General features: G+C 37.5%; 1 protein-coding gene across 1 annotated transcript in view; it reads right to left on the minus strand.

Annotated features, from left to right (window-relative positions):
• LOC148130557 (uncharacterized) overlaps positions 1–17,001 on the minus strand; it is a 71,526-nt gene that overhangs the window by 32,798 nt on the left and 21,727 nt on the right. Inside the window, exon 2 of the mRNA XM_087967200.1 lies at positions 16,316–16,448. Coding sequence (XP_087823326.1) covers positions 16,316–16,448 — 133 coding nt within the window. The remainder of the gene's footprint in view (positions 1–16,315; positions 16,449–17,001) is intronic.

Consider the following 17,001-nt stretch of genomic DNA (forward strand, 5'->3'; position numbering starts at 1 on the left):
AATAATATAATGAATACTTCTTCCCTTATTAAACATAACCAACTCAGCACTTTTGCACAAAACCTTATAATGAGTGACATGGCCCCATATATTGTATACATATAGCAGCTCATCATGTTCCTTCAATGTCTGAACAGCACTAATAATCTTACTTTGCAGCTCGTCAGTTCACAGTGATTAACACAAATAGCAATGAATAAAGGTCAACGCAGATTATGTCCAGCAGGGGGCAATAAAAGCTTGAAATAGAATATTGATAGTTGGCATCTCAGAGAAATTCCTTCAGTCTTTACCAAACTAATAGCCATCAGATATGCTAGGACTACAACTCCCAGAATTCATAGTGTCCATGCAAGGCATTGCAATTTATAAATTGTCTCTATGCAGTGCTGTTGCTCTAATACACATCACACTGAATTTTTAAGTGAAAATAGTAATGCCAACATATCTGTTTTATAAAATATAGATTAGCTCCAAAAAGTTTCAAATGACCCTGGGATGCTGCAGCTATCATAAAACCATGTCAATTACCAAGCGCCCAAATTTGGATCATGGCACCATGGAATTGCTGCAATAGCCCTAAGTGCAAGGACTGGTCATAAGCCACTTTTTTCAATGCCATTGTAACTTTGAATGCTCACTATATGAATGCTTACGTCAAGGGCTCCCTGTATGCATTCAACCCTGAGCTACAGATATCATGTTCTTGTATTGTGATGATTTGTGGAGCTGAGTGCCTTATCAGCCTGACAGCAGATCATTTCGTGCAACAGATTCACTTCATGAATCATCATCATCTTTTTTTTTTTAATTTTTAATTTTTAAAAACAAACATACACATACAAAACATAAAAACATAAAAAACATCTTCCATTTTATATACATACAGTGTGTCAGTTGGTGACATATCTTTTGTGCTATCCTTTTGTAGTAATTTACTCACAACTTATATCAGTCTTCACATTGTCGAACTAACGTATGCTTATATATTTATCAGTTATTAATCATCCATGACTAAACTATTTATTCCATCATTTTATACGAGATGTTCCAAGTTTTATCTTAAAATTTGTGTTATACTTTCAACCAGTGGTTATATGTATCTATATTATGTTTTATATCAGTCTATTAAATTTCTGTCACAAAATTATCTAGACTATTACATTACCATGCCTTTTTATCCAACCATTGATAAAACAAATCCCATATCATCATCTTCTTCTTCTTTTAATGACCCCATAATGCCTTGCGGGGTGGAGTCCGGCCAACCGAATGGAGCTGAGTGTTTATTGCTTGGATGTCCTTCCTGTTGCCAATGTGCAGTTATATTCAGCCGATATATTCTCGTCGTGCCCAGAGAGATAAATATCTGCCTGTACCTGATTGTGAGGTGAGTGCTTTACCTCTAGGCCAGGGTCCAAACCGGCTACTGCACCACCCGCGGGGGGGGGGGGGGGGGGGGGGGGGGGGGGGGGGGGGGGGGGGGGGGGGGGGGGGGGGGGGGGGGGGGGGGGGGGGGGGGGGGGGGGGGGGGGGGGGGGGGGGGGGGGGGGGGGGGGGGGGGGGGGCACCTCCCCCCCCCAGATTCACTTCATGAATGTTACCATATAAATATGTAGCAAACAAATAGTCATCACCTTGCATTGGACACCATATATGTCCACTATACGCTGTTTCCAGTTTCTACTCCCTAGTATCTGTTTATACTTGTTGAACAGAAACTGCCTATAATAAAATTTAAATCATTTGTCAGGTTATGGTGGCCACCCACAAAATTAGAGAAGCAGAATAACAGGTAACTGGCAATAACAGGGCAAAACTCTATTACTTCAAACTCTGTATTATTATTACCAATATGCATTTTGCCTCACATAGAATAAACACCACCACTGTGGCTTCAGTGGAAGGTAATGATCATTCACACTTTTCCCACCAGAAATAGGAATATTCGTAAATCAAAGAGGACAGAATTTAATATGCAGGAATGCTCTGTTGCTGATTTATGTTGGTTGATCAATGGAATCTGAAAGCTGCATTTCAAGGTGAAATAGGTGGAGTCCAACTCCCATCCTGAGACCTCAGTAGGGATATTTTTAGTGGTTATGGTATTTTTGTTGATCCATTCAAGATCATCAGCAATTTTGTGAATGGCCAATACAAACCACGTGGACCATTTTTTCCACAAGTAAAAGAAGTAGAAAAAGAATATGGTGTAGTTTATTTTTAAATAAATGCCCTTGTTTTATTAATATACATTGATTTGGATGGTGCAAACTTATATATGCATCTCCAGAAATCTCTAGATCTCTGCTGTTTGCTTCAGAGGTGGGATTCAACCAATGTAAAACCCGGTTTGGTGAGCCCGTGCATGCGCACTGTTTGAAAATCATCTTCTCCTGCAAGCCCTGTGTGTAACACAGCTGACGTACAGCATTCAGTTGTGCCACGCAAATAGCTGAGGTTGGAAAAGCCAGAAATAAAGGACAGCCTAGAGTCCGGGCAGGTGGGTGGGCCAAACAGAAGAACAGAAGATCATCCGAGCGAACCGATTCAGTCTCAGCTGATCTTCGGAGCTACCAGTTCGGAAGAACGGGGCCAAACCGGTAGAAACCCACCTCTGGTTTGCTTCACCCTATTAATGTCTATGCAGAAACCACAATATTGCTTCTAATTTTACTTTGGTAGAATAAAAGCATACTAACTTTCCTTTCCTACTATATATACGGTACCTAATATATACTTAATGTGCATGAATACACAGAGATATAAATCTCTTCTTCAAGTACAAATAGATACATGAATTCCCATGAAATGGGTATTAAACACTAATTTCTTTCTTACCCTTACTCTTGGCCACATATTGTGTTCTTCCCACAACTGACAAGAACAAAGATTTACAGTCAATCAAGTGATATCACCGGCATTTCTGTGAGATGATTGAGGTCATAAAAGGAAGCTGGCAGAGATAATGAAGGCACACTAAAAATATCTGGTTTTAGCAGACATAAAATGTTACTCTGGGAAGTCTCAGCTTAAAATAGAGTTCTTCCAACTCTAAAATAATTAGAGTTGGAAGAAAGGTGACCAAGATTTCCTGTTATCCCCAAGATGTCATTCCCTGCTTAATTGTTCTTCTCCTTGGGAACAACATCCTTCTTTTTAATCTAGTGTTAGAGTCTGGCTCAAAGGTACAGATGTAAGAGCCGTGGTGGCACAGTGGTTAGAATGCAGTATTGCAGGTTAATGCTGCTGACTGCCTACTGCCAGCAGTTTAGCAGTTTGAGTCTCATCGGCTCAAGGTTGACTCAGCCTTCCATCCTTTCAAGGCCAGTAAAATGAGGGTTCAGATTGTTGGCGGCAATATGCTTGACTCTGCAAACCACTTAGAGAGGACTGTAAAGCACTCTGAAGCAGTCTAAGTGCTATTGCTGGTGCTACAGATATAAGTCTAAGTGCCATTGCTAGTGCTACAGCACATAACTACACCTGTAGCATTTTAATTTAACCAAAGGGGTTTGGCTGAAGAAAGATATTGAAGATATTTGAAGCCTTTGATTGAAATCAAAAGAGTGATTTAATGTGAAGTTCAGTTTCAAATTTCAATTAGTTCAGATGTACCATAAAATATTTTTAAATTGCTGAATTTTTTTTAGACAAAATGAGCTTTCTATGATACCTCTCTATCCCAGCTACAAATTGTGACTAATACAGGATTAAAAACCAGAAACAAAGTGAACAAGAAAAAAACACACAAAAGCCTATAACTAATTCAGATATAAATCTCTATAGATGTGCTTATCTATCACTCTGGACCAATGCCTAGGGAAAAAGCCAGATCTTACATCTCAATCTAGGACCGAGGTAGGGAGTAATTATAAGTAACATCTTCCAGTTCAGAAATGGATGCCTTTGGTGGAAATGAAAGAATTGTGCAAAGGCTTTCTAGGCCATAACTGCCACCTGCTCTCTCCAATAGTACATTGTGTAACACTTGTGCTTAAGAAGGGAGTGCAACCCAGTGGTGGGATTCAAATTTTTTTACTACCGTTCTGTGGGTGTGGCTTGGTGGGCGTGGCAGGGGAAGGATACTGCAAAATCTCTATTCCCACCCCATTCCAGGCGAAGGATATTGTAAAATCCCCATTCTCTCCCCATCCCACTAACCTGTTTTCTAGCTCCATTCTCCTGTGCAGGGCAACAAAAGAAGATCCAACCAATGACGAGGCAGAGAATAGATGGGGGCGGGGCCAGTCAGAGGTGATATTCCGAACTATTCAAAATTTCTGCTACCAGTTCTCCAGAACTGGTCAGAACCTGCTGAAGGCCACCTCTGGTGCAAACCCATCTAGAAGTGAGTCTTCAGATCCAGGGAAACCTAGCATCATGTAAACTTGCTCAGGTTAAGTGGAAGTCTCTTCTTCCCCCATTGAGTTCTATAGCCTTCCAGACATTGGGAAAAAAAACCTTGATGTCACCAGCTGATTAGCCAAGGATAGAGATGTACAGCTGATTTAGATTGTTGTCTTGAACCCATTGAAGCAGAAATAATTTTGGAAAGTTGAAGAACAGTCCTTGTAGCTTCTTCACCTTAAACACCTGCTATCTAGGCTTTTTAGTTTGGATACTATTGCAGCTTTTGAAATTCCTTAGTTGTTAAAGATTTGAAGGATTATTATCAGATGTTCCTAAGCCAGCAACTCATCTTTACCAGAAGTTGAAAGACATAGAGGAAATTGATATTAATATGGGATGTTCTAGCACTGTAAATCCCTGGCAGATTTTTTTTTAAAAAACTCCAATACTTTGTAGCTGAAGACAAGTGAAGGACAAAAGCTTTTGTAAAAACTTTTAAAAATCTTTAATATCTAGGTTGGTTCGACATCATTTGAGCTGATACGGTTCCACAGAGAATCCTCAAGCATAGACATGATGGTTGCTACAGCAACGCATTGCTGGTTGTGAAATGACAAAACGTGCTTCAAATGATATCCATTTCGCTCACAGAAAAAGCAGCCCCCTTGCAAAAGTGTCCATCTGATCTGGAACAGTGATGGATAATTTGCACGTGCCACAAGAAATTGTGCATAACAAATATCCAAGGGCAAACAGATAGAAAACAGTGCAAAACAAAGATGTCAGACAAATATACCTGGGAATGATGGAACTCAAAAACTGGCATTTAGAATACAATTATCAGCGAAGCTCTAGTGATATTGAACATTGAGAGGTGAGTTCTCTGAAAAATAAGCCTCCCTGCACCCTTTTCTGTTTCCCAATTTGGTTGATACGACAGGGGGTCTGAAACTGTTCAGTAAATTTGTAAGTGACAGCTTGAACAGGGGAAGGAGAAAGCCTGCTCTTAAGATACTAAGCTGAGTTGATGTACTAAAACAAGAGCCTTGGGGTATTTGAGGCTGATTCATGAATCTGACATGCACTCCCTGGCTGACCTTGAACAAATCACTTAGGCCATGTTTATACGTGATGCTGCTTTGAGTGACCTTTAGCTCAACAGCAATCAGAGCTGGAAGCTTGTATTTTCCATCTGGCAGGATCTCCTTTGTTCTCCTCGCAGTGTGCTGGAATAAGAGAGGGCTTGGTAGCTCTTCCCTTGGGGCTTAGCAATGGGCAGGTTCCTTCAACTTTTCCATTAATCATAGCAATGAAAATGATAGAGGTGTGTGTAAAAGGGGGAAGGACAAGGACACCAAACTTCCAGCAAGCCTTTGAATTTCAGCTGAACTCACAATTGCAGGAAATGTTAGATATAAACTTATCTTTAGGCCTTTTTAAAAAAAACATATTGAATGTTCTTAACATTCATTATGGCTTCTATGCATTGTTCCTGTAAAATCAAGAAAAATTCCACAACAGAAGCTACCACTACAGAAGCTGTAACTATGGCCCATTTTTTAAACCCAATGACTGACTTCTCTGGGCAAGATTGCAAACAATAAGAATAGATCAAGGTTTCAGCTTAATAGAAAAATAATTATACATATACTTATTATATAAATTATACATAATAAAGGAATAATTAAAATTAAACCAGGGTGGGGTGAGGGGAGAAACCTTGACTATTAAAACCTTCCTTTTTAGGCTTATGGATTTGGGAATAAGTACCCAGATTTCACCCAGCAATGAATTATTGTTACATTTCTGAAAGTGGGGTTTATTATTGCTAAAATGACAGATCATTAAATATATTGTTGTGAAAGGAAGATGAATAACAAATTGTCTGCCACTTATCATCCTTACTGCAAAGTCAAGGAAAACAAACCAGCTATTTGTTTCTCACATACATTACATGCTGCATTGATTAAATGCCATCTGTTATTCCTAATGCAGGATTTCAAAGTTCACTGAAGATACAGCATAATATTTTCATTGTTACCTTTTCAGTCAAATGGACTTTGTACTCTGCGATAATTGCCTGGACCTTGCAATAATTATCTACAGCTAATTTTTTTAAAAGGATTTTGAACTCTAAAGCTAGCAATATGGGCATACATTTTACCTGCAAATCATTAGTCTACCTTGTGATAATGATACAATTGTTTATTTGTATCAGACACACCACAATTAAAACAAGGTATACTATATGACATAAAATATAAAATATAAAAGTTATACAATTAAAAATCTAAAAATGAATTTGGATTCATGATCAGTTCAATTTCAGTACATACAATGGATTAATGTTTATGATAGATTCACTATTCAGTATGACAAGAAGTCCACCATTCACTGAAGTTCACTTCTAGTTTTATAATTAATCCCACATTAAGTACACAGATTTGCTTATTCAGTAAAAATAAAATTACATTTTGTTTGTTTTATTTGCTAATGAGAGAATTTACTGCAGGGGTGAGATTCAAATTTCTTAACAAACGGTTTTGTGGGTGTGGCCTGGTGGCCATGTGACTGGGTGGGTGTGGCTTGCTGACTGGGCATGGCTTGGTGGTCATGTGAATGGGTGGTCATAGCTTGTATGTAAATATTATAAATATTGATGTAAATATTGATTATTATTTTTTATAATAAAGCAACTTTTACCCAAAAGAAGGCAAAGCAGGCAGGCAGACTGAGTTGCTCACAAAATCACAGATTCACTTAGAGATCTATCTATCTGCAATTGGCTACCTGAGTCTGCACTGAAAACCTTCAGCCCTAAGGAAGGTTCGGCTCTGCTTTTAGATTAGCTAGAAAGCAAGAAATCCAAGGATTTCCTGCTTTCTAGCTAATCTAAATCTCCTGGCAGAGCAGAACAGCTGATGGTCGGGGATAAAAAAAAGGAAAAATAGAAATTTACCAAACCAGGCAAGTTGGATGGCTCGCATGCCAGGTAAGGAGTGAATGGGCGGGGAGGGGAGGGGCCAGCCAATGAAGCGATTTGCCAGTTCTCCGAACTGCAGACAGTCATAGCAGTGTGTGTGCAGTGTTTGCAAGAAATCATCAGCTGTGCCGCCTGGACAGCCGCCTGGACAGCTGACGTGCTTGGGTGCACAACTTTTGAAAATCCTCTTGTTTCCTGCTTTTTCAAACTCAGCTGTGCCACGCAAAGCAGCTGAGGAGGGAAAAGCAGGGAATAAAGGACAGCCTAGAGCCCGGGCAGGCGGGTGGGTCAAACACCGAACTGGTTCGGTGTCAGCTGCTCTTCGCAGCTACAGGTTCTATAGAACAGGGTCAAACCGGTAGCATCCCACCCCTGATTTACTGATATTTTCAGAAAATGAATGTGCTCTTCTCATCCGGTTGGCAAATATGTACTAAATGCAAGTTGATATAGCTGCCTAAACTGATATGTACTCCTAATTACAAATAACATGCCTTAGAAGGGAAGTTAGTATTAAGGTAAACTTCAGAAGAAACATGTTTATTGAATTCTACCTAGAATTTTTCTTCATAATGCTCTACATTTCAATCTACTTACTTTTGCATAAAGTCCATCAGTTGCAACAGGTTATTCTTAACTCAGAAGTTAGAGAGGAAAGGTTGTGCTAAAGGAAATCAAACTGCTCAGTCTAACGCATGGTCATTTTAGAAAAGTAATAAGGATTAAAAAAATGGTTATATTGCTTTTACTGATTTTCTTCTTCTGAAATTCTTGTTTGCTATCTAAAGAAGCAAGGAGGTAGCAGAGAATATGGCCCAAACTTCCCTCTAGCTTCTGATATTTTATGTATCCTACTTTATAATGGAAAAGAACCATAAGACAATACTCAGGAGCAACTGATCAACAGTGTACACCTGGCCCACAGATGAGGTAGAGTCAAAGATAATTCAGGTATTACTTCCCCAACTATGTGTCTATGTATTTTTAATTAAAGCAGAATGTCCTAAACACTTCAGCTAATCCTTTCAAGAAATTTCAGATTGTTCATCAAGTCCCAAACATTTATTACGGGAAAATAATGTAATAAATACTAATAGTACTATGAAATATTAACAACTACAACAATAACAATAACCACTTGGATAGTCCAAAAGGCCTTTGGGATGTTGATGTTGACCACTTTGGGGAAGCCTGATTTTAAGCATAGCCATTGTTTTAAAATATCCATCAATTCTTAAAAACCAAAGTAGCAAATTTTAAACAAGGCTGTGTTATCTTTCATTTCTGTTTTCATTATGTCTTTTTGGTGTTTTGGCAATGGTGCCTATGAACATGGCTGTCATCAGGAGTGGGCTGCCAGTTAAGGCGAACCGGTTGTTAATTTTATGGCTAGTTCGGCAAATTGGCAAATCGCACTCCTGGCTGGCCCCGCCCTGCCCCTCCCAGAAATCCCTGCGTGGCCCGTTTTGGATCACAGGTAAGTGCAGGACCTGTGTGGAGGCTCGGGGAAGGCAGAAAATGGACCTCCTTGAAGTTCCAGAGGGCCGGAAATGGGCCCGTTTCCAGTCTCCAGAAAGTCTCTGGAGCCCGGGGAGCCTGTTTTTGCCCTCCCAGAGGCTCGAGGAAAGCCTCTGAAGCCCAGGGAGGACAAAAAACGGGACTCCCGCAGCCTATTTTCACTCACAGGTCAGGGTGGTGCAGGAGGCAGACTAGCCACGCCTACCATGGCCACGCCTACCCAGCAACTGATCAAGAGAACTGATTGCTAAAAAAAATTTAAAGCTCACCCCTGGTTGTGATCACATTTAATTGGATGTCTATTTTATTACCTTCAGTACTATAAAGAGTTAGAGGTGTTTTTTTAAAAAATAATAATCTGATAGCATAGTAACTTCTGTTTTATTCCACAATAACAGAGTGTTATTTATGAAATCACAAAATGCATGTAATGGTCTACATGTAAACTTTTTCAGATGTATGTGGATATCTTAGAGTATTTTACTATCTTTCAAATGTGTTCAAATTTTTTCTAGGTTAGTTGAGAATCTTGGGAGCTGTAATCCCTGAACATCTGGAAGACAGCATGTTGACAATTTTCTACATGCCCATGTGTCTATGATTCTCTTACTGTATGTTGTTATCTGTGGAAAAAGTAGTGTTATAGATTTTCTGTGTCAGCTGAAACAGTCCTGTTGCATCAGAACAATCAATATTTTCCCACAACATGGCAAAGCCATTCACTTTGGAATGCATATAAGTCCATGAATGTTGTCCAGTAGCATAGCCATTTATACTATAGCAATGGTCACAATCCTGGCAACTTTAAGATGTGTGGGCTTCAACTTCCAGAATTCCCCAGTCAGAATTCTCAGACAGGGTTATATCTGGTGACCATTTTTGACTACTAGAGCGAAATTAGGCAAAGTATCATAATCATTCCGGACTTTGAATTTGTGGATAATATTCATTTATTTATTATCCAGCTGTTAAAAGTATGATTAATATCCATTTTCTCGGGAAGTAGACAGTAGAAGAATAGAATAGAATAGAATAGAATAGAATAGAATAGAATAGAATAGAATAGAATAGAATAGAATAGAACAGAACAGAACAGAATATAACAGAACAGAATAGAATAGAACAGAACAGAACAGAACAGAACAGCATAGCATAGCCTAGCATATAACAGAACAGAACAGAGTATAACAGAACAGAACAGAACAGAACAGAATATAACAGAACAGAACAGAATAGAAATACTTTATTGGCCAAGTGTGTTTGGACATACAAGGAATCTGATAGTTAAAATAAGTCTAAAAATCATGCCAAAACCAAGGATCGAATTCTTAGTTTCTAAATCCTGGCCAGTTTTGAATATTTGCTAAAATATTCAATATATTCAATATAAAAGCACAAACACTGTGGATACATCAGCAAGGCTATTTTTCTGCTGAACGAAGAATAAGAATATAATAATAAGCTTTCCCTGGAGAACATAACGGTAGTTACTTGAAATTTAATGAACCAGGGCTGTAGTATTAGCTGGTATGAGTAGCCCAATCATCAGTAGATGAACTGATTAAAGAGATTAAAGATCAGAAGAAAATGTATTTATTCGTCTTCCTTATTTTCTCCACTAGACCTTTCACCTGGAGTAACAGCTTGGAGTTTATTTGGAGTTTTGGGCAATACTATCTTATTTTCCCTGCCCCAATCAATTATGTGGATGGGCAAAATCATTTAGGTACATGTATCTCTGGCACAACAAAGATTAATCAGTTACGTTTTTGCTGACCATTTAAACTGCAGGTTTCTATTCCATGTTGGAAAGAGTCCTTAGTTTTCTTTCACTGGGGTTTACATAGATTTTGTAATCCTTAAACCACTGATGTAGATGAGCAGACCTGGGCATTTTACGGCCTGCACACCCAGCCCGCAATGGTGAGCGAGAGTCAGTGGCAGCAGGGGCCCTCCACAACTGTCCCCTTGGCTTTCTCATGCGGCCCATGGGAAAATTAATAACCTCCCCCCGCCCCCGCGTGGATAAGGGAGAGGTAGATAAGACTCTGTGTTCTATGCTGTACATAGATTATGCCAAAAATACCACCTATAATTATTGTTTATTGTTTGTAATTATGTTTAATCTTGACATGGCAAAGACAAGGTCATTTCAGAATCTGCTTTTAATATTCAAAAATAAAAGGAAGTATATAACCGAAAACTTTAAAAGTTTGTGAGTCAATCACAAAAAAATGAATAATAACTAATGTAACATATTCTAGGCTAAAAAATATGCATGGAAATGTTGTCATTGATTTCTGGGAAAAGTAGTTTGGATTACTTATACCATGTTCAGACACTAAATACTTATTAGCTATTAAAATCTAGAGTACAAAATGTGTTTTATGTTTAAGCTTGCCTAATATCTTAAAGTTTAGTTTTTTTAATTTTTAACAAACTGGCCAGGAATATAAAAAGTGCATACAGGCAGTCCTCAACTTACACCACAATTGAGCCTAACATTTATGTTGTTAAGTGAAAAAATTGTTAAGTGAGTTTTGCCCCATTTTATAACTTTTCTTGCTGCATTTGTTAAGTGAATCAGTTGTTAAATTAATAACTTGATTATTAAGGGAATCTGGCTTCCCCATTGAGTTTGCTTGTCAGAAGGTTGCAAAAGGAGATTACAAAATATCTGAACAGTCCAACTGTCTTAAATATGAATCAGTTGTAAAGTATCCAAATGTAAATTGTATGACCATGGGAATGCTGCAACAGTCATAAATGAGAAAAATGGTCATAAGTCACTATTTTTAGTGCTGTTGTAACTTCAAGGTCACTAAATGAACTGTTGTAAGTTAAGGAATACCTGTATTCTATACATGCAGAATAATCTGTCTCCTATTATTCCAAATTTTTCACTCAGAATAAAAGGCTTGATCATCTGGGTGTAGTTTTTTATTATATTTTTTTACTAGAACATAAGGATTTTTTACCTATTGTAACATTCATGGGCAGATGGGAGAACCTGGATGATGCCAAAGAAAATGCTATGTTAAACAAAAATATATCTTTATCACATAGAACATGATTAGGATCATGTCAATAGTAGAGTGTGCATAGAGTAGAGTTCAAGATTTCCCCTACAAAATCCAACCATAAAAGGATATACTTTCTTTTTCCAACAAATATTATCATTCCAAAGATGTTAAAAACAGAATATCTTACCTCTATTGTAAATGTGATTCTAACATTTGCATTTCAAATGCCATATTAATAAAAAGGCCTAATGTTACTAAACTGTGAGAATACTGTACAGATATTCAAGCCTTCCAAATGACAAACGACTTGGAAATTCAGGTTGACACAGACTGATGGAATTTGCACAGAGGGAACAATAATTTGACAAGTTCCATATCCAATAACACACTTGAAAGACAAATGAAGATTATTTGTCAAAGGCATTTAGTCATAACAAAAACTCTTTTGAGCTAATAAAAAGCAGGACAATTGGTGAAGAACCAGTTATATATACATTGAACTGTAGAGGTTATACCAATCTCAGTTCTGAGTTTGATCATAAGCTTTTGTGTTTTGTATTGAGCATTAAACCAATAACTAATCTTGGGAAAAGCAACATTTACCTGCATGTTTCACACCTAGTTTGAAGACATATTGAATAATGGGTGTTGGAAAGGGAAACAGATTAGTGTTACTCTCACTGGACTCTGTGGAAGCTGCCAGAAAGTTGGATGTCAAACTTTTTCTTCTAAGATAGTAGAGTGTTGACTCAGAATAGACATATGGATCCATTACCAATTAAAAGATACAACCAAAAGCTTCCTTAGGGGTAAAGATCTGTTTATCCTTGATGTATCAGCAATAAAGACTTTTAAAACTTTTAATTATTATTGACTCTTGGGTTTCATCACATTAGAAAAACATATTTCTCCTGTTTAGTCCTTCCCTCTTTTTTATTGGATTCTGTATTTTAATCACAACTGTGTTCATTTTATTTCAAATATAGTCAAATTCTTTATTACAGATTAGTAATCCAGACCAAATAAAATTTACTAAAATGAAATATAAAAAAACAGCTACAAAATAGAACATGCAAAATAAAATAAAGCAAGGTGTAAAAGATACAAAAATGTGCAATCATGCTTGCACTATTTTGCTGTTAGCAATATACAGTATGAGTTTTATAACCTGCATAAATAAAATGCAATATCAAGAATTACCTTTCGGGTCCTTATATGCCAGTAAAAATTGAAAATAAAAAATTTCAGTCCATCCTTGAAATAGAATTAAAAGAGGCATTAGTAGCTCTTTATGTACTCCTTGATAGATGTTATAGTACAACCGAATACGTGTTTGTGTTTTAATATTATCGTCTTTACAAAGGTAGAGCCTCCCCAAATATGGAATTTTCCAAGATTTTCCATCCAACTCTGCTGATGGTATAATATTGAACTGTGATAATGTAAATATTATTTCAACATGTATCCTTTTTAGGTGAGAAGAATTCAAAAGCTCTTCTAGGTCATTTTCATTTTAGTATTATTTGGTTCTTATTAAAATAATAATCACTAATATTTTATCAGTGTTTACAAGTTTTTACTGCTGTATTTATGTATTATTATTGTTATTATTATTGTTATTATTATTGTTATTGTTATTATTATTATTGTTATTATTATTATTATTATTATTATTATTATTATTATTATTATTATTATTATTATTATATACTGTCTTTGTATACTGAAAGTTGACTTGGTTTAAATCAATCAATTACACTGAGGAATATTATATTTTTTTGGTAAAAAAAATCATGAAATACTTTTTGAATGAAAGTCTGTTGGTTAATCCAGCACAAATATCAGATATTGGATACACAACAGAGAAAGATTCTTAACTCTTATTTGATTCCTTTAATATTTTAATTTGTCATGCTATTTTTAAATGGAGATATTTTTGGCAAGCTGTAGCACTTCTTCCAGATTTAAGTGTCAGTCTTAATTCTTCTCTATCCCCACCTAGCATGTATTTATAATTATAATTGGATCCTCTCTGAATGATGAATAGCATACACATTGCCGGCTTCAAGGTGTGTTTCTTTACGTTAAACCAGGAAATGGGAAGGGAAACATCGGTGTAGGATTAGACTTGTAGGCTTTGTGAATGTAGATGAATAATGCATTGTGAAATGGCAGCTCTGTCTTCATTGCTGGAATGTGCATAGTTAATAAGGTATGAAGTGTTGCCAACCCACACAGTTAAAAAAAAAAAAAAGCTGAAAAGTCCTTTCAATCTAGTTTTAAGATGTGTAAGAAATATTCTGTTGACTGGAAAAGATTTCATCAGCAGGCTTTATGGTTACACCAGGCCAGGGATTTGATCCGATCGGTATAACTACTGGTTCGGTGATTTTACATTTTGCGCGCGCGTGTATATCATCGTCATCTAGCTGCCTGGACAGCTGAGCTGAGCTGCACGCGGGTGCACAGCGGTTGAAGAAGCACTTTTTTCCTGCTTTTTCAACCACAGCTGTGTCGCGCAAAGCAGCTGTGGTTGAAAACGCAGGAAATAAAGGTCAAGTAAAAGCCTGGGTGGGCGGGTGGGTCAAAACAGCAGCAGACATAGAACCGGTTCTATGTATGCTCTCTGTTTGCTGTTTTTCAGAGCAACCGGTTCTACAGAAGTGGACAGAACCGGTAGAATCCCACCCCTGCAGCAGGCCTATGAGAATCTGTCTTGACTTCATTCAACCAGGACAAGTTGAGAGAAGGTAGGAACTGGTTAGAATATAACTGCCTCCTGCAGGAATACACTATTCATCTCTCATTTTTATGATTTAATTCAGTTTAATCCAATCAAGCGGAATGAAAAAAAAAAGTGTCCTCCCAACTCATTTGCTCTACCTGGGGCTTTGGTTTATTAAATTACTGAATTGGGATAATGAGAATTATAGATCAACACACCTGAATAATTAAATCTGCAAAAGGTGTGGTGCACAACTTGTGATTCTTATCTTTTGTAACATATGCTAATATGGAGTATTGCTCTTATGCTGACTCAGTGACTCTTATGTTAGCCTTGCAGTTGCGCAAAGAAGGAAGACAACTTTTCAATTCTTTCTTTAGCCTCCAAAGAAACTAATATTTGATTATTAAGGGTATAACTAATGACTTGGTGATGTCAGTAACATAAATTGGGGAAAATATTCAGCCGGTAGAAGAAATATTCTATTATTATATTCTACATTTACAGATATTAGTACACAGGATAAACACATCACATTCTAGCTGTTAATTGAGAACATTTCTGTTTTCAGTCATTGAGCTAATTTCCATACTTGGGAAGATTCTAGGCAAACTATGGTGTTGGAGGGAAGCATGTCCCTCATTTCTCATAGCAGCACACTTATATTTACATTGTTGTGTTTCCCTGTAAATCACTGCTCTAGAACCTTACTCCACTTCAAGTCCAGGCTACTTGATTTGTGAGACATTTTTGAAAATTGGTCTTGCAGAAATAAAATGTAGAAATTGCACTTTTCTAAGTGATTCTTTGAAACGCTTATACATTATCTTTATAACATAATATTATTTTACATGCAGGTACTCTTCAACCTACAACCATTTATTTAGGGGCGAGTTCAAAGTTGCTACAGCATTGAAAACAGTGACTTACAAATAGTTGTCACCAGTGGTGGGATTCAAATTTTTTTACTACCGGTTCTGTGGGCGTGGCTTGGTGGGCGTGGCAGGGGAAGGATACTGTGAAATATCCAGTCAGAGGTGGTATTTGCCAGTTCTCCGAACTACACAAAATTTCCGCTCTCGGTTCTCCAGAACTGGTCAGAACCTGCTGAATACCACAATATCTGGGAAATATTGTAAAATCTCCATTCCCTCCCCACTCCTGGGGGAAGGTTAGTGCAAAATCCCATTCCCTCCCCACCCCACTAACCTGTTTTCCAGCTCTGTTCTTCTGTGCAGGGCAACAAAAGAAGACCCAGCTGATCAGCTGGGACTCCGGAGGCAGAGAATAGATGGGGGCAGGGCCAGTCAGAGGTGATATTTGCTGGTTCTCCAACTACTCAAAATTTCCGCTACCGGTTCTCCAGAACTGGTCAGAACTTGCCGAATACCACCTCTGATTGTCACATTTATGTCTGTCGCAGCATCCCCCATGATCATACGGTCAGAATTTGGGCACTCAGCAACCATCATGTATTTGCAATGGTTGCAATGACTTGGGGGTCATGTGATTGCCATTTGTAACCTTCCCAGCCAGTTTCCAACAAGCAAAGATAACAGTGGAATACGGGTTTACTTAATGGCCACATGATTCCCTTAGCAACTGAAGTGATTTGCTTAACAATCATGGTAAAAAGATCATAAAGTCAGGTCATAAAGTCAGGCATGACTAATTTAACAACCTTCTTGCTTAGTAATGGAAATTGAGGATTACCTGTAATCCAAATCTTGCAAATGGGAATAGGATTCAGAGCAGGTTTGCTGAGTTAGTGTTATGGTGAGATAGGAGTCCAGGAAGTGTGGGATTGTTTTATGACATCTATTTCCAAATTCAGAGGCAAAAGTACCTGGAGGTAAATAGGCACACATGAGTCAGCGTTGCTATTTTTGTAGTAATATCAGATATATTAAAATTCCCTTCCACCTAAAAATAAGTCATATCCCAGCTAGATCAAATTGTTTCCTTTTTACCTAAAATCAAACTATCACTTTAAAAACAAAACAAAACAAAGCTCTTGCCTGAAAATTAGGTGCCTAAGTCACAAAACATTCAATTTTAATTTAAAAAAAACCTTAAAGTCATGGTTTATTTATTTGTTCTGTTAAAAAAAAAAAAAACTATACTTTTCACTTTTGGGTAGTAAATCCAAAAGAATCTGTATCTTGGTGTAGCAGAGTATTGAGTCTCATTCCATAAGAAGCTATTCCTTTTGTCTATTTTTAGTACCTCTGGGCTCTTCCACATGACCTGCTAGCCACAGATTGATGATTCTTCAGTAAGTGGTTTTAGAGGACATGAATGCACAACACCCCTTTAACCTACAACTTCATCACTGCAAGTGGAGTATTTACTGGTGTTTTCTTCTATCACTGCCAAATAAGTTTTTTTTTTTCAGCCTC

This window comes from Notechis scutatus, chromosome 5 (assembly GCF_049901735.1).
Source record: "Notechis scutatus isolate UNSWTSFEM ecotype Mainland chromosome 5, rNotScu1.2, whole genome shotgun sequence".
Classification (NCBI taxonomy): domain Eukaryota; kingdom Metazoa; phylum Chordata; class Lepidosauria; order Squamata; family Elapidae; genus Notechis; species Notechis scutatus.